Here is a 21,335-nt window from a genome sequence, read left to right as displayed (position 1 = left end):
ACACAGAAGAAATGGACAGATTCCTAGATACATATGAATTACCAAAGTTGAACGAAGAAGACCTAAAAATTCTGAACAACCCAATATCAACCAATGAAATTGAAAATGTAATTAAAAACTTACCAACTGAGAAAATCTCGGGCCCTGATGGTTTCACTGCTGAATTCTACAAGACATTTAGAGAGGAACTGCTGCCACTTCTGTTTAAACCCTTCAAGGAAATTGAAAGGGAAGCAATACTCCCAAATTCATTCCTGGAAGCAAGCATCACCTTGATCCCCAAAACGGAGAAAGACTCAACCGAAAAGGAGAACTATAGGCCAATCTCACTAATGAACATAGATGCAAAAATCCTTAATAAGATACTGGCAAACAGAATGCAGAAGATCATCAAGAAGGTCATACACTTTGATCAAGTGGGATTCATCCCAGGGATGCAGAGATGGTTCAACATATGCAAATCAATCAATGTAATACACTATATCAACAGAGCTAAGGACAAAAGCCATATGATTATCTCCATAAACACAGAAAAAGCATTTGACAAAATCCAACATGCATTTATGATAAAAACCCTATAAAAAATTGGAATAGATGGTCTCTACCTCAAACTGATAGAAGCTATCTATGAAAAACCAACAGCCAATATCATAGTAAATGGTCAAAAACTGAAATCCTGCACACTAAAATCAGGAACAAGACAAGGATGTCCACTATCACCACTCTTGTTCAATATAGTTCTGGAAACATTAGCCATGGCAATTAGACAAGAGAAAGAAATAAAAGGAATAAAGAATAGGAAATGAAGAAGTCAAATTGTCATTATTTGCAGATGACATGATACTCTATATAGAAGACCCCAAGAACTCCATCAAAAGTCTTCTAGACTTAATAACCAAACTCAGTCAAGTAGCTAGTTACAAGGTCAACACACAAAAATCAATAGCTTTCCTCTACACCAATGACAGACTCACTGAGAGAGAAATAGGGCAAATAATTCCTTTCACAATAGCATCCAAAAAACTGAAATACCTAGGAATCAACTTAATGAAAGAAATCAAAGACCTCTTCTCTGAAAACTATGGCACTCTGAAAAGAGAGATTGAAGATGATATCAGAAAATGGACTAATATAGTGAAAATGGCCATACTTCCAAAACTGCTATATAGATTTAATGCAATTCCAATTGAGATCCCAGCAGCATACTTCATGGACCTTGAGAAAACAATCCAAAAAATTTATTTGGAACAAGAAGAGACCCAGAATAGCGAAAGCAATTCTAGGTAACAGAGACATGGCAGGGGGTATCACAATCCCCAACCTGCAACTATACTACAAAGCTACTGTGAGAAAAACAGCATGGTACTGGCAAAGAAACAGACCTGAGGACCAGTGGAACAAATTAGAAGAAGCAGAAACCACGCCAGACACACTCAGCCATCTCATCTTTGATAAAGGAGCCAAACACCCTCACTGGAGGAAAGATAGCCTCTTTAATAAATGGTGCTGGAAAAATTGGGCTTCAACTTGCCAAAGATTAAAACTAGACCTATGTCTCTCACCATGCACTAAACTAAAATCAAAATGGATTAAAGATCTGAATATTAAAATAGAAACTCTGAACCATTTGGAACAGAGGTTAGGTAGAACCCTTGAAGACATCAGTGTAGGAAAAGATTTTATGAACAAAACCTCAGTTGTCCGTGAGCTAGCACGAACAATCAAGTGGGATCTCTTCTTATTAAAAGACTTCTGCACAGCAAGAGAAACCACCAGCAGTATGTAGAGACAACCCACAATGTGGGAAAAAATCTTCACCTGCTCTTCCTCAAACAAAGGTCTACTATCTCGAATCTATAAAGAACTTAAAAAGATTAGACCTCCCAAATTTAAAGACCCAATCCGAAAATGGGCATCTGAAATGAACAGACATTTCTCAGACAAAGAAGTAGAAATAGCAAATAAATACATGAAAAAATGTTCAACATCACTGGTCATTCGAGAGATGCAAATGAAAACAATGCTGAGATTCCACTTCACTCCAGAAAGAATGGCTGCTATCATGAAATCAAGCAATAACAAATGCTGGCGGGGCTGTGGGGAAAGAGGAACCCTGCTCCACTGCTGGTGGGAGTGTAGACTGGGGCAACCACTGTGGAAATCAGTATGGAGATACCTCCAAGAACTAGGACTGGAAGTCCCATTTGACCCAGCTATTCCACTTCTGGGGATCTTCCCCAAAGAATTAAAAGAATCATACAACAGTGATATAGGTGCACCCATGTTCATAGCAGCACAGTCTGTGATAGCTGAAACTTGGAAACAGCCCAAATGCCCATCAACTGGAGACTGGATAAAGAAAATGTGGGTTTTTTATAAAATGCAGTACTACTCAGCCATAAAAAATGAGAAATTAGAGACATTTATAGCTAAGTGGATGCACATTGAGGCGATACTCTTAAGTGAAATAAATAGGACACACATGTGTAAATACCAAATAGCTTCTCTGGTGTGAGAAACTGAAAGTGTAAATAAGGACTAAAATGTATAATAGGGATTTGTGAAATAGGAAGAAAAGGGGCAGAGGGGAAGGAAGTGGGAGGGCTAGGGGAAAGGATAGAAGGGAATGGGATTAATATGAGAAAATGGAAAAATAGGAACAAAATCTTTGTAAATAGGGAGGAATGGAGGGGTTGAAGGGAGGGCTGGGCAATGGTGAAAAATAAGAACCAAGATACATTATCTAAAGGTACAATTCCCAATGAGAAATGTAATTGTGTTGTATACCTACAATGTACCAATAAAAGAATTTAATAAAGTGCAAAAAAAAAAAAAAGTTCAAACCTCTGCTGAATGAATGATTTGGTCACAGCCATGGTTAGCTTCAGTTAGAGCTTCAGCATCATAGACAAGAGTTAGGAGCATCGAGGCAGAGATAACAGTGCAAACAAGACCTGAAATATTACCTGGTATACTAAACTGAGCTTCAGAATTCAAATGATGACAGCACAGGGCATGTTCACTTCTTTAAGAGACCCAGTGTACTCTTTGCAACAGCTCTGAAGGTACTGACTACAGCATACTTGGTGTACTTAGTGGTTTGGGGCCAGGTGGCTCTAAATGCCACTAGCATCTAGTGAAAACTTTCCCAAGATTCAGTTTCCCCATCTGTAAAATGGGATGACCATCAGAATAGCTACTCTGTAAGACTGCAATGAGAATAGAGCTTTTAAAATGTATACATAGAGGTCTTGGTAAAATGCTGAGCAAACCACATTGTTAGGTAAAGCTCACAGGAAGCCTTTGGCTTGCACTGAGCTTCTGTAACAGGCTCAATGGGTCAAATCCATGGGTTTACTCATGCTGAATTCCACACAGCACACTGACTCAGGTGTTTCTCTGGCCTCCCAAGAAATCAGGAGAGAGAGACAGAGAGAGGGAGAGGAGAGACACAGAGACACACAGAAAGAAAGAGGGACAGAGAGACAGTGAGAGGCAAAGAGAGAGAAAATAGAGGGGGAGGGAGGGGAGAGAATGGCCAACTCCCCAAAGAGACAAGTTTCATCTGCTATAATAAGAATGACCCCTTTGCCTTAACCTTTACAAGGAAAGTGGCTTTGCAGTGACCAGTCCAATTTTGTCTGTTGCTGCTGTCCCTAGAGCCTTTCTGCCTACAAAGCCAACCTTTCTGCCCGACTCATGAGACTGGTCACTCTATTTTATAGACTGAGATATTTCCTGAGTTGAACTGTAGCTAAAAACCAATTAGATTAGTAAACTAAACTTGTTTTAATTTTTTCCTGTGCATGTTTTAATCAGTGACATCATGCTTACCAAGACTCTAAATTCCTTTAAAGACAGGGTATATGTTTTTCAGTAGTCAGTGCCATTCTGCCCCACCCCTTCATCCTTCCAGTAGGGTTATTGGTTTCACTTCCACAGGACATAAATAGCATTTTCAATACATCAGAGCTGGGGAGATTGTCTGATCAGGGACTAAGGGAGTAAGAAAAAGGTTATTTAGTTAGGTGTGGTGCTTACCTATAATTACAGCACTTTGGAGGCTGAAAGAAGAGGATTGCAAATTCTACCCCAGCTTGGGCAACTAAGCAACTTAAAGTGACCTTGTCTCAAAATAAAAATAAAAACAAATTTAAAAGTGATGAGGATGTGAAAGCCCTGGGTTCAATCCCCAGTACAATTTTTTTTTTTAAAAAAAGCTCTTTAGAAAAAGTGTTTTACTGAAATCAAAAAGAAAAACAATTTAAAATCAGACACAAAGCATTTTGTGACTTTTCAAAGAAGACCTTAATGACTCAAGTGATCAGTTTGTCTCATTATCTAACTTGAGCCATTAAGTTTATAGAAATAGGTTTCAAAACATTTACAGGTTCCATATTTATTTGTCCAGTGTAAGTGAAGTTTGTTTGTTTTGTTGTTGCTCTGGGCAGGATGTAGCTTCTCTGTCTCCTCCTATTGGATTTTTCCCAAAGGAGAAACAGCATTGTGTGTGGCCCTGAGTCACTTATTAAATTCCCAGTTCTATGAAGGGAGGAGGTTGAGTATGGACGTTCACTAGGACAGACGTGGGTCTGAGGTCCTCTGGGGGAAGGACACCTGGGACCTGGTCCTCAATCCCCTCAGGCCACCTCCTTCTGCTTCTGATGGGGTTATCCTGGCACTGGTGTATGGAAGGTTTGGCATGGCACCTGGCATTGTTAGCAAGAGTTCTATATGTGTAACCGAGGACTGTTCTATTCAGGACTGACTCCTGGAAGGGAAGGGGATGTAAAAAGAATTAAGATGTGTTATGTACCTGCACCAGCTCCCCATGCTGAATGTAATCATCATGGCTGCAAACATATACTAACCAAAAACAAAAATGAAAGCATAAATAAATAAATGGGTAAATATTTTTTAAAAAGCACTGAGTGAATATGCTCATTTTAGGATCAGCTATTGTGATTGAAGATCTGTATGACTATGTCTCTAATTGGCAGCAGTGACCATCTTGTTTCAGTCCACAGCATGGTTTTAGTTACTCAGCCGAATAAACCTCAATTCACAGAAGGCTGGGCAGTGACTGTTTTGGTTTCTAACCTGCCATACTTATCTGAGGACCCCTGCCTGGGAAGCATTGGAGTCTCAGAGAGAAAATGAATTTATTAAATCAATTATGGCACTCAGATGAAAGGCCACATCACCGGCTATTACAGGACTGTTCTTCAAAAGCATCTCTTTGAACCCCTTGACTTCTGTCCCCATTAACAGCTGGCAGTGCATGGTGTCTGAAAAGTGCTTTCTGATACACGGCTGTGTTTTTTCAGGAGGAGTTAAAAATGACACTTCATGGAGTTTATGTACAAGGAGAAATGTAAAACTACAAGAAACCAAATGCTTTATTTGTGGATAAAACAACTGACACAACACCAACATATGCACTGACTTAATTTTTAGAAATTTACTTTGCCTAATTTTGGAACATTATGAAACACACTAGAGGCTTTTCTTTTCCTCTGCTAAAAGCCCTTAATCATTTATCTTTCTAAAGCGAGTCACTTTTTTGGAGAGAAGTCCTGTTCTAGAAAAGAAATTCCAAGCTGAAATTCCCAGCTGAAAAGTTAAACCCCACTGAGTTTGTTTCTCCCAACAAAAGCAAGTTTCCCCTTTTATTAATAGGTTGCTTGTCACAAGGTGGCAGGGCCTGTAGGTTCTTGGTCTCTTTGAGAATAAATGAAGATTGGATGGTAAGCAAGGATAATGATCCCTCAAATTAGAGAATGCAATAATGTTGAGGGAAGGACACAAAAATAAGCAAGATAGCATTGTGCTTTGGTTTAAAATGTGAATAATTCTGAAAAACGTGAATAACCTATACCCAGGCTATGTCTCTGGTCTTGCTTTTGACAGATGAGCTCTGAGTGGATGGTACTACCAGGTACCATGGTGACCCATGATTTTCAGTGTCCTCAATTTCTGCCACACCCCCTCCCTGGTCCTCGAAAGTATCTTCTATTCTGTCCATCAACTAATTCTCAGAAAAGTCTCAGGCCTCAGTGACTTACATTTCTTCACATGGCATTAAATCAATGATTGTCCTCTTTCCGAGTCCGTATACTTTCTCTTAAGCAATTATAGCCAAAGCGATCAAACTCTAAACACTAATCTAAAAATTTTACCTAAAATGTACTAATAAATTTAATGAATTAAAAAATTTACATATATTATTTCATTAAATCTTCACAATCATTCGATGAGGTAGATTTAAATGATTACCTTATTTTATCTATTGGTCCATTTCAGCTTAGGGGTGATAATTAACTTGCCTCAAGTCTCATGGCTAAAAGTGGTTAGATTCCAGAGCCTGAGCTCTGAACTAACCACATGGATTTAAAATCTATGTGCTCTAGATAACTTTGCAAAACAGCTAAAGATATCATATTACAGTGATCCATGCATACCTGTGTTAATAGCAGCACAACTCATAAGAGCTAAATCTTGAAAGTGGCCTCTATGTCCATCAACAGATGACCACATAAAGAAAATATGCACACAATGAGGTACTTCTCTGCCATAGAGAAGCATAAACTTGAGTCATTCATAGGAAAATGAGTGCACCTGGAGACCATAATGTTAAGTGAAATAAATCAGACATATAAGCTTCAATATCTCAGGGTTTCTCTTACATGAAAAACTCAAAGTATAAATAAATTAAAGAGAAAAATATAAGACAGATAATAGGAAACAGAGAGATAGACTTTTTTGCAAATGAGGAGACCAAGAAATGGAGAGAGGGAGCAGAAAGGGAGGGAGGGGAAGGAGACACAAAATGAATTAAACTGTGTTATGTGCATGCACCAACTCCCATGAGGAACACACTCATTATGTATTGTAAATATGGACTTATAAAAATAAAAGTTTCAATAAATCTACATGGTCAGTGCTGCGAGCATAGGGGCTTCTCCATGGGCTGAACCCAGCATCACTCCTAGCCATAAACCTGAGTTCTGCCCACACCCCTGCCTTCATGGCCGCTCTTTTTGTAGGAGCACTGACTCTAACAGAAAGTTAGGTGGCATTTCTGTCCCTATTTCCCATGACCCCCAACTTTGACCAAGATAAGATGAGCTGAAGTCTACAGAGAAAGAGAATGACAAGGACCTATATCAGTGTTCCGAATGCCCTCCTTCACTTCATCATCACAGATATTCCCCTAGGGCCACAGCTTCCCTTTTGGCGAGTGGACCAAAGCCAAGGCTGGTTCCCCACAGCCTCCAGTGGGCTCCCAGGGTGATGAATGCACACTTTTTATGCACCCTACACACCAGAAAATATCTGGGAAATGTCTAAGAGGAGAGGCTGCTGTGTATGATAAATAAAAGAAAATGCTCTTCACTCAAAGTCAGAGTTCATGGAAACCTGAGACCCTTCAGGTAAGCAATATAAACCAGGGTTCAGAAAGTTCAACAAAATAAAACAAAAACTTGGAGAGGAAAATTTGGATTTTATGTGTTGTGCATGTGATTTTTTTTTTTTTTGAGGTTGAATATAAACAAGCACATTCTCTGGGGCCACAACAAGGACGGTTGACCAGAAGCCAGGCCCAGAATCGGGCCCCTAGAAAACTTCATTCCTCCCTGGGTTGAGCAGGGAACAGAACCTGGTCTGCCCGGCTGAGACCCCTCACCCCACTGCACTACAGGCACCTGTTGGAAAACTTCTGGGAGTGGACTACACTGAGGATTTTGTTGTTTTGGGCAGTTTTGTGGATTGAACCCACAGAGCACTGAACTACATTCTCAACCCTTTTTAAAAAATGTATTTTTGTTTTGAGACACTAACTTGCCTCACTAAATTGCCCAGTTGGACTTGAACTCACAATCTTGATCCTCCTGCCTCAGCTTCCTGAGGAGCTGGGATTACAGCTAAGCAGAGCTGCACCTGACCACACACTGTGCTTTGAAATGGTGCTGGTAGCCTTACCAAAAAAACATTCCTCAGGAGTTCTGACAAAGCTGCAGCCACTCAGGGACCTCAACTGGCACACATTTAGGAGGGACTTCAGGGCCACACCCCTGCTGGGGTGGAGGTGGACTCAGGGCCCCAGGTTTCTGTTGATAAAATATATGCTGACTGTGTGGCATGGGGACCAGAGGATCAACGGTTTCATCCTTCCCTTGGGCACGCTGGCCACTTCCTGTGAGCAGGACACAAGATTAAGAAACCAGCTGGTGAGCTAACATGAAGCCCTTAGTGACCTTTTCCTTTCCCCTCTTATCCTCAAGTCCACTGCCTCTGTTTCAGTTACCCAAGGTCAGGTGCATCCAGAGATGTTCAATGGAAAATTTCAGAAATAAAGAATGTGTACATTTTGAATAAACTTTTTCCCTTACATTGTTATTATTGCTCCGTTTATTTATTGTCAACTTCATCACTGCTGTGTGCATACGAGAAAAATCGGTCTCCACTGGGGGAACTGGAATGTGTCCCCATGGCTGGGCACTGTGGTATGGAAGGACAGGTTGGTAGGCACGCAGGCAAGTGCCCTGCTGGCCTCAGACTGTCCCATGTGTAGGTGTCCCTGGTGCAGACCTTCGCCATTTGTCACTCTGGGCCTCAGCCTCTCTGAGGCCTGAGTTTACACTCTGCAGTGGAGGATGGTTCCTGACTCTGGCAGGGAGCTTTCCCAGCAGCTTCTACTAACAGTCTCTAAATCCCAGCAGCCCCCTTCTTAATGGCATCTGCATCTGAGAGCAATCCAGGAGACTCTGGTGGATTCCTCTAACCCTGAGTCCTTGCTGGCTACTCTCTGAAGGACCCTTGCAATTGGGGCTTATGCTGTTATGTGGATGGAGACCAGTAAGAGAAGTAGGCACCCTTCACCTCCTCGGATCAGCTTCACACGTGGCTTTGGGAGGGTGAATGCTGATGACAGCTCGAGGCTGCTGCACCCCTACCTACCGTTGGAGGTAAACACACTCTCTCTCTCTCTCTCTCTCTCTCTCTCTCCCCCTTGTGAGGCATGAAGTTTTCTCTGCTGCTTTGCTTGCTTGTTTGTTTAAATTTAAAAAAATCCCAAGGATTTATATGTGCCTTTATCTCTGATTAGCTGAGTACTATTATTTGGTAGTACATAATTTTTATTAAAATAAATGTGTTTAGATGAGAAGCAGCATTATATTAAAGCTTCAGAAGAGGATCAACAAATGAGCTCCTTTGCCATTTCCTCCACTGTAGCAGGCTGAGAGAGAATCAGTAACAACATAAAAATCTTGGACAAAGACAAATGTCCTTGGTCTGTTACTGGGGCTCACAGGTCATATCCCAGGACCTGGCTTTTTCCTTCCAAGGGACAGCAGACCCTGAGCAGGCATCTAGTGGCACCCCAGGCCCTCATTTTTTTTTTCCAGGCACTCATTTTTGACATCTAGAAAATAAGAATGCTGAGGATACCTTCACTAAGATCCCTTCCTGCTCTGCACTGTTAGCATCAGTTCACATTTATAAGCAATCACCAAATGCAAAACATTATAATAACTGAAAAGAGAAAAACTTAATAAAACCAACAAACATACAAAAAAGGGAAAGCAAAGAGATAAATGTCACAACAGATAAATGGTTCAAACTTAAAATTAACAAACTGTCCCTTGTCCTTCGTGCCTTGGGATGCCAGAATAAACACATGTGTTCATGCAGAAGCATATTTCCCAGTAAGTCTACAGCACACTCCCCAAATCATGGGGACCCCTAGGGACAAAAGGGGTCAGGGGAGATCTAGGGAACATTCAATTGAGGCCTTTAAAGATGGGCAGGATTAAAAATCAGTTGAGGATGGTAGAGATGAATACACTCATCTGGATATTTGGTTAATTCTCATGTTATTAACCTGGCACATTAAATAAAGCCTTAGATGTGACTATTAATGGATAGAAGAGAAGAAAGAGAAAGAGAAAGAAAAAGGGAGGAAAGATAAAGTAGTTTGGTAAAATTGGCAAACTGGAGTGTACGGTTAAAAATAAAGTCTGGCAATAACGAGGAGGAAAAACAAATTGAAGAATAGTTCCAAACTTAGCAAAATATTCCACGCTACTATGGACACCTAATAAATATCTGTAATTCATGTCATGGTTGTTAAACTCTGCGACCACTGTGTTTCTAATATTTGTTTTAAAAATCAAAATTATAATTATAGAATAGACTGTGAGTCCATTTTTGGGAGATTAATCCTGTAGTATGCATCACATCAGCCACTGTTGCCAATTGGATACAGCAATGTTATAAAAATCTTCACCTTTCTTTTGAGATAGGATTACTGCATATTGGATACCAAAATCAAAAACAAATACATTCACTGGAGGGAGAACAGCTCACCATGGCTTTTGGCCATGGTGCCTTTATCCATAAGCACATGGTTTCAGCCAGGAGACTGCAAAGGCCCCACCCTGCTCTACTTGGTTTTAAGTTGCACATACACACAATGTGAATCACAAACAATCACAGCTGTATCTCAGTACATAAGATGGTCAGTGGACCTTAACGGGGTGACCTTAGGAAGGCCTGGGGACTCAATTTGTTATCTCACTCAATTTCTGTTACTACCCACCTCGGAATGTGGCTCCCTCTGAGAGTTCCAATTTCCCAAACAGCTTCCTGTCTCTTAGAGATACATGTCCAGTAGCTTCAAGAAAGCAAACTCCATAGCTTCCTGTCTCTTAGAGATACATGTCCAGTAGCTTCAAGAAAGCAAACTCCATAGTTCCCATCTGAAAATCTCTTTCATGACAGCGGAAGATGAATTCATGAAAAGCAGAAACAGTCATGTGGAGAGCAACACTATTTCCTGTGGAGCAGAGGGCTGTAGGACTGGTAGTGTTCCCTGCTGTGTCCACGCTCCGCTGTCCACCTGGCCCTGAGGGCCAAGGCCTCCTCCTCGCTCTCCTCCCCGGACTCAAACTCCTCGTCCAAGGTGAGGAACAGTGGCCTGGGCCGTGCTACCGCTCTCTTGCCTGGGCCAGGGTCTCTGCCATTGTTGAAGGGGCCCGCCACTGCACCTTGGGGTAAGCTCTTCATGGGGATCACCTCCTGTGCCAGCCGGCTTTCCCGAAGTGACCCCAACTGGGGATGTGCACTGAACATGATGGATGGAAATCCAAGGTCGCTGCTGTCATCATCTAGAAACACAGTGTAACAAGAAGACAAAATCAGACTCAGTATCAGAGTTAAGGGTTCCTGTCCAGGGTGCAAAAGCTCAGGGCAAAGCCAAGCCCTCTCTGGGGTCCTATCTTTCACCCTCAACTTTCCTATCAGCATATTTTCCCTTTCAAGGCCACTATTCCAAGGGACTGTGAGACAGAAGCTGTATGTGCAGTGTCATAGATACAAGGCAATGCACTGAAATCTATGTACCAAGTCAGTCCCCCTGGGTGACCAAGACAATGTTTTGTCACAAGATCAGACTAACTGGCCAAGGACGTGAGTCATAAGGCACAAAATTGCTGTGTCTAAAAGGCCAACACTAAAGATCACAGGGCATTGCTCTGTGACAGTGGTGAGCTGTCTCAGCTTGACTTTTACTTGGAGTCCCCAGCTTCTGGGAACACTGCCTAAAGGCATAGTGACCTGGATGCTTCTGTCCCCACAGCCTGTTCCTTCACCCTCCACTCATTCCCCTGAGTGTAAAGGTCCCTTAGGGGACAGATTCTGGCCACAGGCCCCTGACTTCCTTCTGTGTAGTGGTCAGGTGGGATCCTAGCATAAGAGGCCTATGCGGGTGACTTGTAAGGTTGTACCTAACTTAAGTGACAAGATTTGGCCAACATTCAAAGAACGACCCCCACCTTCTGGGATAAGGCCATTATAGAAGGTCTATTATCTCTCTGATGTTCTACTTTTTAATTTAATGCTTATTTAAATTTGTACATCACTGCTCTGATGAGCTTATTCTGGGTCATCTTTGGAGAAATATCAGTAACTCTTTCTTTCTTCCTTTCTATTCACTCAAATGACAAAATAACACTGGATTATTTGTACCAGGAGGATATTTTTAAGTCAATCTATCCCATCCCCTATATTTGCTGCTGTCTTGTTTGTTTTTGCTTGCTTTTTTTGTAGAATAGCTCATTGATAATCTCAAATACTACTAGGTAGGCAAGTCTTGTCTGGGAGTAGATGACTTGATCAATGAAACAGAATTAAGCTCAAAATTGTCTTTATCCTGAATGACCCAGTACAGCAAAGGTGATGTTTCATCTTGGAGGAAAAGATTCTGTCGAGACAGGAGTTCAGCCATTTGAAAATTATCTTTATTTTAATCCTTACACAAAGGTAAATCTCTGATGGGTTGAAGTTCATATGGGAAAACTAAATGACTCTAGTCATCAGGAAAAATAATTGAGTGAATCATTATCTAATTTTTCCATAAAAGTCAGAACAGATTTAATAAAAATTTTCTAATAGCAAATATATCTCAAAAAGTAAAGGGTGAATATGAAACTTGAGGGAAAATGGCGACACACAGGAGAGAAACGCAAATCTTTGCTTGATAGACTTCTTCAAGTTCATTTAAACACCAACAGCCAAATAAAAAATATAGAGAGAGGGCTGGGGATTTAGCTCAGTGGTTCCACTGCCTGCCTCAAAAGCACGAGGACCTGCGTTCGATCTCCGGTTCCAAAAAAAAAAAAAACAAACAAAAAATATATGGAGAAACAGAAAATCCACAGAAGAAAGGCAGTGGTCCCCAAAAATATGAAAGCTTCCACACCTCACCGAAGATCACATCACAATGTTAAAGTTTTTGATCCTATAGAGCCCTGCTCAGCCCAGGATGATGGGCCGGGCAGCTGCTATGAGGGGCAGAGCGCACATGAGCGTTACCTGTGGCCTCCACGGCGCCTGCCTTTCTCCTCCCGGACTGAGGCTTGCTGTAGGGGAAGGACAGGTAGCGAATGTTTTTGGCACCAGCCTGTGGGTATCAAGTAGAAGTGAGAAAGAGAGTGAGGAAGACCTTCCCAGACCAGAAAGGGAAGAGGCCAAGCCCTACTGCAGCCCCTCCTTGGATAACTGGCTCTCAGTTTGGTTTAGAGGAAGCAGAAGGCTCAGTCTTCTGTGTGTAAATGGACTAGCGCGCACCTCTCAGTGCAACCCCACAGCCCCACAGAGCTGAGCACCAAGAATGAGGGTCTGGGCCAGCCCTGCCTTCCTGCAGAAGTCGCTGCAAGGCTGCAAGGTGGAAGACTAAGCACAGGTGGTGGCAGCCCCAGGAGGCGTTGCCCGGGGATAGCCCAGGTGTCCTGTGACAGACACTTGCAGACAGAAGCACTGTCCCCCCTGCACCAGTGCTCTGCGCACCTGTGTTCCCCAGGGCAAGCTGTGGCCCTTCCGCAGGCTCTCCCTCAGCGTGTTCTGCCGGCGAATCAGTATCTCTTTCGCCTGCTTCTCGCTGGTCTGGGGCTTAAGGTTGTACTTGTTGTAGGACAGGGTCTGTAGAGAGAACAGAATGGAGAACAGGTTAGGACTCCCCCAGCGTAACTTCCTGCCTGGGAGGTCACAGGACATCAGCTGCATGGAGGAGGGATTGTGTGGATTTGGGGGAGAATGTATTTAAAAAACAGTTGGTCTTCTCTTTTGCCCTTGGGGACAAATAGACACCACTCCTGACTATTTTGCCTGCTTGCAGGAAGCCGGGTATCTCCATGCACATAGTATAGGTGCTGGGTTCCACTCAACCCACAGTCTCATGAAGGGCTTGGTGGCTGGTCAGAGCCTGTTTGCCCCACTATCCTTTAGGTCCTGCAGAAGAAGGAACTTTACATCACTCTGTGTAGTGCTCCTAATGCTCGGTGCATCCCACATGTGCATTGGCTAGTGGGTGAGGAGCACAAAATGGAACACACTGCTTTCCTCTTTTACACGCACGTGGATGAGGGATCCTCTCACCTAGGCCACTCCAGGGACTGCCTGTCAGTCTCTGACCTCTTCTTGGAACCTAGGCTAAGTTCTTCTCTTGTAAATTCGGAAGAGTATTTCTCATGCTCAATCCCTCCATGTTTCACAGAGCTTCCCCTCAGGCCATCCTTCGATGTTTCCACCCTGTAGTTTCCACTGGGAACATACTGAGTTCAGGGACTTCAAACGGAGTGGCCAGAGACCCCATAGAGCCAGCTCAGTTTCAGACCAACTGTGGATTAGGGTCAGCCAGAGGCAAACACTGGCCCAGGTGGCTCTTGACTCCCCAGAGAGACCCTTCTAAGGCACTGACACTGAGAAGTGCCCCAACCACTGATGGCCTAGACTAGAGGACCACTGGTGGCTTTTACACACCATGTGTGTCAATCCTTAAAAGTGTGGATTTCCTCTAGAAACAGTGGAATGGATAGTTGCATTTTCGGGATGAGTTTTTTCTTTAAGAGACCAAAAGGATCATGGTGGCAGAGAAGAGTCTCACCACCCTTGAAAAGGTGGAGTTAGAAGATAAAGCCAAGGAGGGCTGGGACTGGTAAGCCTCCCCCTCAGGTACCAAAAGTGGAAAGAGAGGCACCTGATCTCCTCACTAGCGCCCCACAGGTACCCAGTAATAAGTCCTTGCAGTGACAAGAGGCCACCGTGCTCAGACCTGGGGCAATGAGAAGGAAAATACATGGAGCTCAGAAGGGAGAGAACTCTGGAGAACGGTGGAGGAGATAATATATGCAAGAAGAAAGGGGCCACCTGGGCACCTGTATTGAGGCCAGAGAAGACAGAATAGACCTGACTGGAGACTGGACTGGAGCTTCCAGATTTCCACCTCCACCTCCAGACCTTTGCTTGAACTCATCAACTTGAGCAAAAGGCTGAGTGCCTGCTACTCCTAGCCCTGGCTGTCACTAAGTTACCTGCATTCTTCAAACCAGGAAGCTCTTATCTCTGTATCTAAGGCAGGACGAGATTGTCTTCTGAAACAGTTTCACTTGGAAAGCTCTGGAGCAGTGGAATTTACTCTGAGCAGGCTCTCAGCTGATGCAGAGCCTTGCATGGACACAGCCCCTTAATCTTCACTGAAACAGGAAGCCAGAAGTTACTTTCCGTGGATTATGTAAGTTTGAATTCATGGAAAGAACACTGGGCGGGTGGTCAGGAGAGCTGTGCTCTTAGCTTAGATTTATTTTGTGACCTTGAACAAGTTGGCTCCTCAGGCTTACTAACCTCAGTGTTTTAACTTGAAAACGAAGAGCTTGCTGTAGATAATCGTTTCAAATCCCACTACAATGTGACCTATGTGACACTGTCACAAAAGCAAAGGCCCTCTGATACTCATAGTCTTACCAAGAATCAGGATGCACAAACTAAGAAAACAAAAAACAAAAAACCTCCTAAACAGATGACATCAACTCAAGTGTCATTTATCCCAAAGCTCTGAAAGGACTCACCCATTATCTAAGACATATTTTTGTATGCACTAAGGCCTAGTAGAGGCTCCATGCCTATTTCCAAAACTGGAAATTAAGATGGCTTTTATTCTGGCTTTCAGCATCATACTGTCAATATGGCAGTTTTGTAACCCTTATTATCTCAAAATTACTGAGACAGCACAACTGCCTTTGCGCCCAGGTGCCTTCCTTCTTCTGTGATGCGATGGTGACCATGACAGCTGGTCCCTCTTTGGCGGAGAGGGAGATTTGAGGCTTCCAGAAACCTCCAGACTGCAGTGCTGGGGCAGACTGACCCCTAGAGATGGCAACTGGATTTGCATTTCTTTTTATGCCACTGGTGCCAACTTTACAGCAGAAACCTGAAATTGAACTTTCTGTTCTCCAAACCAAGCAGAGAGGAGTTGTTTGGGCAGAGGCTGCTTGGAGAGGCTAAAGTGAGCAAGGACAAGTTTCTTGAAGGACTGGTCCCCAGGGAAATCTGTGGGGCATCAAGGCAGGTGACTCGTACACACCCTTTGTCGAACTTGGTACAAGTTGTGTGTCAGAATGTCTCTCATGGACTCCACATCTTCAGGGGAAAGCCTCTTGGTCGCTTGTATCCTCTGGGCCCTAGAAGCACAATTGGAAGCAAGTCATCATTAGTCTCCCATCTTAGTAAAAGGCACCACCAAACACCAAATTTCAGAATATGTATTGTTCCTTAGAGCTTTTACATGGTTAAGGGGATGACAGCCAAGTAATTTTTCCCCTCTGAATCTTTTATGAATTGACATGTTGATAAAACATAATAAAACCCAGTTATTAGAAAATGGCATCATAAAATGGAATCCAAATACTGTTAAATTAAGCAGAAATAAAATTCCTCAAAGGTTGAGTCCTTGTTAGTTCTGTACTTAGTCAAATCGCAGACAGGTGACAACAAAGATGTGTCCAAGCACCACATGTTGGGAAAAACTGATCTAAGAGAAATCCAAGGTATATGAGTACATTTGCCTTGGAATTATAACTTTTGAGGATCTTATTTTTGGCTAGGGAATCATTTAAGAAACTGGAATCACATTTTATAAAGAAAATTAAGCCATTTACACCATGAAGGCCAGCCTGGCTCAGAGCCTTTAGGCACCGTGAGTCTCAGAAGGTGTTTCCAGCCCAGGTTGGGCCCAGGTTAGTAGTCAATGCACAATTGTCCCCTGGAGATTCCAAAGACATGACGCTGCTGTGGGGAGAATTCTCATGTGACAAATGTATTTGATTACAATCTGGTGGCTGTGCCTTTAAAAAACCTTTTGTTAGATGAGTAATGTGTGGTCACAGTAGAACATAAGAAGACAAAATAAAGAACTAAGGAAAATTAAGCTTTTTTTTCTCATATGATCATGCTGTAAATCCTAATGGTTTCACTGGTCTCTTGCTTGTTTCTTCTAGCTGCAGCTATTTTGAATGCCTGATGGCACCGATGGCTTTAATATCTGCTTGCCTATGTTTTTAGGATTATTGATCACAAACATGAGTAATTATTAGTTTCAATACAGGTTACCCTTTAAGTATTTTCTCCATTAACTGGTGGAAAGACAGCCATAAGTAGTTAAGACATTTCAAAAGTAATATGCAATTGGTAAAAGACTTAAAAGACTTGAATACTAGATATCACAGTATGCCAGGATTTTCGTTAGCAATGCCATCTGTACACTGACTAATGCCTTGCCTCCAAAATTACTGGAACCAAAATTTCCCTTGCATAGAGCTGCAAATGTCAACTCTGTTTATCTGCAGTTACCACCCTTGGTGATATAAACATTATTATCAGGGCATTTCAAGTTAACTGTGTACATGTCCTTCAAATAAAATTATTCTGACTTAGGTGCACCCACACTCTCACCATCTGAGCACATTCCTTCATTCTGATGAGTATAATGTACTGCTAAGCACCAGTTAGCCAAATAATGTCATTTTCTGTTCATCAGAAAACAAATAGCAAAACAACTGATAAAGGAAGTGGAAAAATGAAACTTGATAGAGTAGTAGATCTAACTTGGAACTCTGCCCAGTATGGAATTGACCACTTTGGGAAGAACCAACTTCATTAAAGGTCATTTGGGGTACTGGCTGGCCTGGGTAGCACCGGTATCTGGAAGGTGTCACATCTCCCTGGGCCACAGGGGCCACACTGAGAATCTGTAGCAGTGTTGCAGTGGCCTGGCTTCCCTGAGAGAGGTGGGATCTGTTTTTTTGTCATGCCACTTCTGAAACAGTCAGTCCTGAAATACAGCACAAGTGCAGTAAAGATACAGTTCTTAGAAAACTAAATTGGTAAGTGCCTGGTTCAAAAGAGTCAAATGATAAACCAAAAGACTTATCCCTAGAACATTCATTTATTACCCACAAAGGAAATTTCTGTCACTTTAAATAAAAGTTCTACGATAATTTCATAGATACTAAATACTAAAACAAATTGGAAAAATCTGAATCCAAATGTATTTGAATACAAGGTTTGCATTTTTCATAACTTCCTCTTCCTTCCTTCTTTCTTTCCTTCTTTCCTTCTCTCCTTCCTTCTTTCCTTCCTTCCTTCCTTCCTTGGTGACATGCTATATTAACATAAAGGAACCCTTCAAATTCAATGTTGAAATCCAGTAGATGCTATATTTATGCATAGTATGAATTCTCAAAAATCAAATATTATTTCTTGATTTATTTAGAAGAGCATGTTTTCTTTTCATGCCTCAGCGTGAAGTCCTGGGGAAGAGCACACACAAATGACCTGAAGCCTGACCTACTGCAGCTCCATTCTGTGCATGGCCACCTTGTGTCCTTTTGCAGAGGGCACCAAGATACTCTACCTTTAAAATGAGTGAAGTGTGACCATGAAGATAGCCTCACTTCCCAGGAGACAGCACTCCATTATGGAAGCAGAAAATGGTGCCTTGGCATCCGTGTAAGAATGCAGAGATGTGAAATGACAAGGGGTGATTGAAAGATATGGTTAATGTTTAAATTCAAAAAGTTGTTACAGTAAAAGACCAAGAATGAAGGAACATGTGTGTTCAAAGCAGGAGGGCCGTATTCTGAGGGGGATTAATGGCAATGTGTCTTTTATTGTAATAAATTTTTTAATTTAAACATGTCCCCGTATTTTTTATCACTTTTTATTGATCAAATATTAAAGGCAACTTCTGTCAAATAAAAAACTTTATAGTGTGTCCTCATTTACCTTATTCACCATATTCTGGCTTTTCCCCAAGGTCCAATGACCAAGAAAGGGAAATGTTTTGAATTGATTCAGGATATCGTGGCAGCCATGCCAGGGCAACTAAAGACACACAAGAGAGAAGACTTCAGAGCTGCTGCAGAACGTGGCAAGAATGATGGGATAAGTGTGTTTGAAGCAGGAGGGATTTTGAAGGGGATTCATGCCAATGTGCCTTTTTACTATAATGCATTTTCTACAATTCAAATGTCTACCTTATTTTTATTATACGTCATATACCTGTCAATGTGTGATCAATTAGATAAATTTTAAACTAAAATGAAATTATTATATGCTTTTTTTAAAAAATGGCATATTAAAGTTATCCAGGAGTTTTGATATAAAATACGTTGAGGTTGTATAGCTGCAGTTTATGTTGATAAATTTATAAGTATTTTAGTATCCTTATAAAATTAATCCAAATATTTCTTAAAATTTTCGTGCTCTTAACCATTTTGAGCCTCTATCCTCTAATAGTTTCTAGTAGCTTACTACTCATAGGTGAGATGAGCTGATTCATATTTAAAATAATAAAATGTATATTTTGCCCCTTCCATAGGACTATTTTGAAGTTCAAGTAGGTAATCCATGTAAAAACAACGGCCTGCCTCAAATCCACATTATCTGAGCTGTACCACAGACAATTCTGGAGGTAGCAATCTTCTAGAAGTCACAGAATTTGGAAAGCTAAATCTTTTGTAAAACAATTGTTTAAACTTCTAAAGAAGAAAATATATGTGCATTTTGTTGTTATATCTCATACAGAATAACAAAAAGTGATCTGAGTATACATTTCTTTTTCCTATTATTGTATGAAGGTTTGTTTTTTAAGAAATTAGCTGCTTTGATCTTAGGAAAGGAATTCCTTTTTGCTTGATGTCCTACAGATCTCTGATGAGATCAAATACATGCAATTTAAATACTAAACTTGTACTAAATATCAGCTTTAAAAAATCTTCTCTCTTACTCCAGTTAATTAACTAGTTTAGTCTATAGGAAGGGGAAAACCCCTTGCATGTAAGACTCTATTGCTAATCTTGGATTAGTTTCTGAAGAAATATTTGACTCAAAGCCAGGGTTGGAGGAGGTTCCAAACAAAGCTGTTTTAAACATTGCCTTTGGGTCAGAAATTGGGGCAGTTAATTATGGTCAATGTAATGCAATTCCAAGGTTCAAAATATGTTTGAGCACATGAGAGACTGATTCTCATTGAGATAAGCACCTGCAATCCTAGACAAAGCATCATCACTGGGAAGAAAGCCAGTTGAGGAAACTCCTAATGGTCCACCTGTCTGGAGCTGTCCAGCCCTCCTTGGGCACATTTGCTCAAATCTTCCTGCAGTGAACAGGTCACACATGGATACCAGAAGACCATACGAGCCTCAACCCTCACATACAGGTATAGCTTCCTTCTAAGATTCCACATTGTGTGACCTTTTTATTAATGCCATGACCTGCCAAAGTACAGAGTCCATAAGGGCAGGAACTATGTCTGCTTCCCTGCTTGGCCCACAGTTGGCATCTAATGAGCAGGACAGGAGCTATGGTGCAAAGAATAAGGGGGCCAAGATACTCAGTCATTAAGTAAGGTTTTAAGGCAGTATTTTCAAAAATGCAAAAAAAAAATCTTTGATGTCAACATTTTAAATGAAAACAAGATCAGAATTTCTGATTTTTCCTGTGACCTCTGGCTCCACTATGGCTTAGTACAGCACTGCCTATAAACATTTGTTAGCACTTTCCCATTTTAGTATGGGAAGTTTCCTCAGAGCAGCATAATGGGCAGCACAAAACAAACAAACAAGCCAGAAATCCAATCTCACAGAGAAGTAAGGCAAAAAGCCTTTTGTTTATATTCAGATACCCTCAGGGATGCTAGGTTAGCTGTTCCTCAGGCCAGGGAAGAAAGGTAATGGTGTTTCTGATTCACTAGCAGGTAAGGGAGGAAGGTGTTATCTCAGCAATAACACCCAGGCTTTAGCAACAATTTTATTGCTACCTATTCTTAGCCCTTCTTTCACTGGCTTTGCTAATGTGAGGACAAAACTGAGGCTCATGATCAAGTATCTTTACCTACTGTAGATGACAGAATGGCGGGGGCTGATGTTCCTTTTCCTAAATATAGATGGTGATTAATTTTTAGAATTCATCAGCTATCCCTTGGAAGAAAAGTGGGCATCTTCAGGAGGTAAATTAATTTTTGTGATATTAAAGGAGCTCATGTTAAATGTCAGAGAGTTAAAACAGCTTTTAAAAATATCTAGCCAGCTTTGAGGCAATTGGTTAGCAGATGGTCCAAGAGAAACATCATGTTTCAAAAGAAATCATCATGTAACGATAGATTTATATACAAGCACCACCTTTCCCTACATCCTGCCTCCGCATTAACTCCCTACAGTCTTGTTTTCAACAGGAAGCCAGCAACTTCTTGCTCCCATTCCAAGCTGTTCTCAGACAAACTGAAGGCAAGCCTCAAAAATATACATCAATCTTTGCCTTCAGCACAGCTTTCTCTTTAAATTTCCCCCTACACCTGCCACACCTCTGGCTACCATCACTTATGCCCTGTTGTGTTTTGGGTGAGTGGCCTCCAAAGGTCCCCATGTAAGAACTGGGTCCCCGGGGTGGTGGTACTGGGAGGTTCCTGTGGACCTTAAAAGGTGGGACCTAGGGAGAGG

At 41.7% G+C, this 21,335-nt stretch overlaps 1 protein-coding gene across 1 annotated transcript in view; it reads right to left on the bottom strand.

Moving 5' to 3' along the window:
* Nucleotides 1–2,045: 2,045 nt before the first annotated feature.
* The window catches only part of Slc9a4 (solute carrier family 9 member A4), a 61,120-nt gene continuing 41,830 nt past the window's right edge, over nt 2,046–21,335 (bottom strand). Inside the window, exons 9-12 of the mRNA XM_004844472.4 lie at nt 15,923–16,019; nt 13,351–13,482; nt 12,877–12,964; nt 2,046–11,171 (exon numbers count right to left, since the gene is read on the bottom strand). Coding sequence (XP_004844529.1) covers nt 10,834–11,171; nt 12,877–12,964; nt 13,351–13,482; nt 15,923–16,019 — 655 coding nt within the window. The 3' untranslated portion in view covers nt 2,046–10,833. The remainder of the gene's footprint in view (nt 11,172–12,876; nt 12,965–13,350; nt 13,483–15,922; nt 16,020–21,335) is intronic.

Source organism: Heterocephalus glaber, unplaced genomic scaffold (assembly GCF_053883595.1).
Source record: "Heterocephalus glaber isolate CG9 unplaced genomic scaffold, H.glaber_assembly_v1.0 deba00000470, whole genome shotgun sequence".
NCBI classification, from domain to species: Eukaryota; Metazoa; Chordata; class Mammalia; order Rodentia; family Bathyergidae; genus Heterocephalus; species Heterocephalus glaber.
Note: the sequence above shows the minus strand (reverse complement) of the source record. Positions and strands in the feature narration are given on the sequence as shown.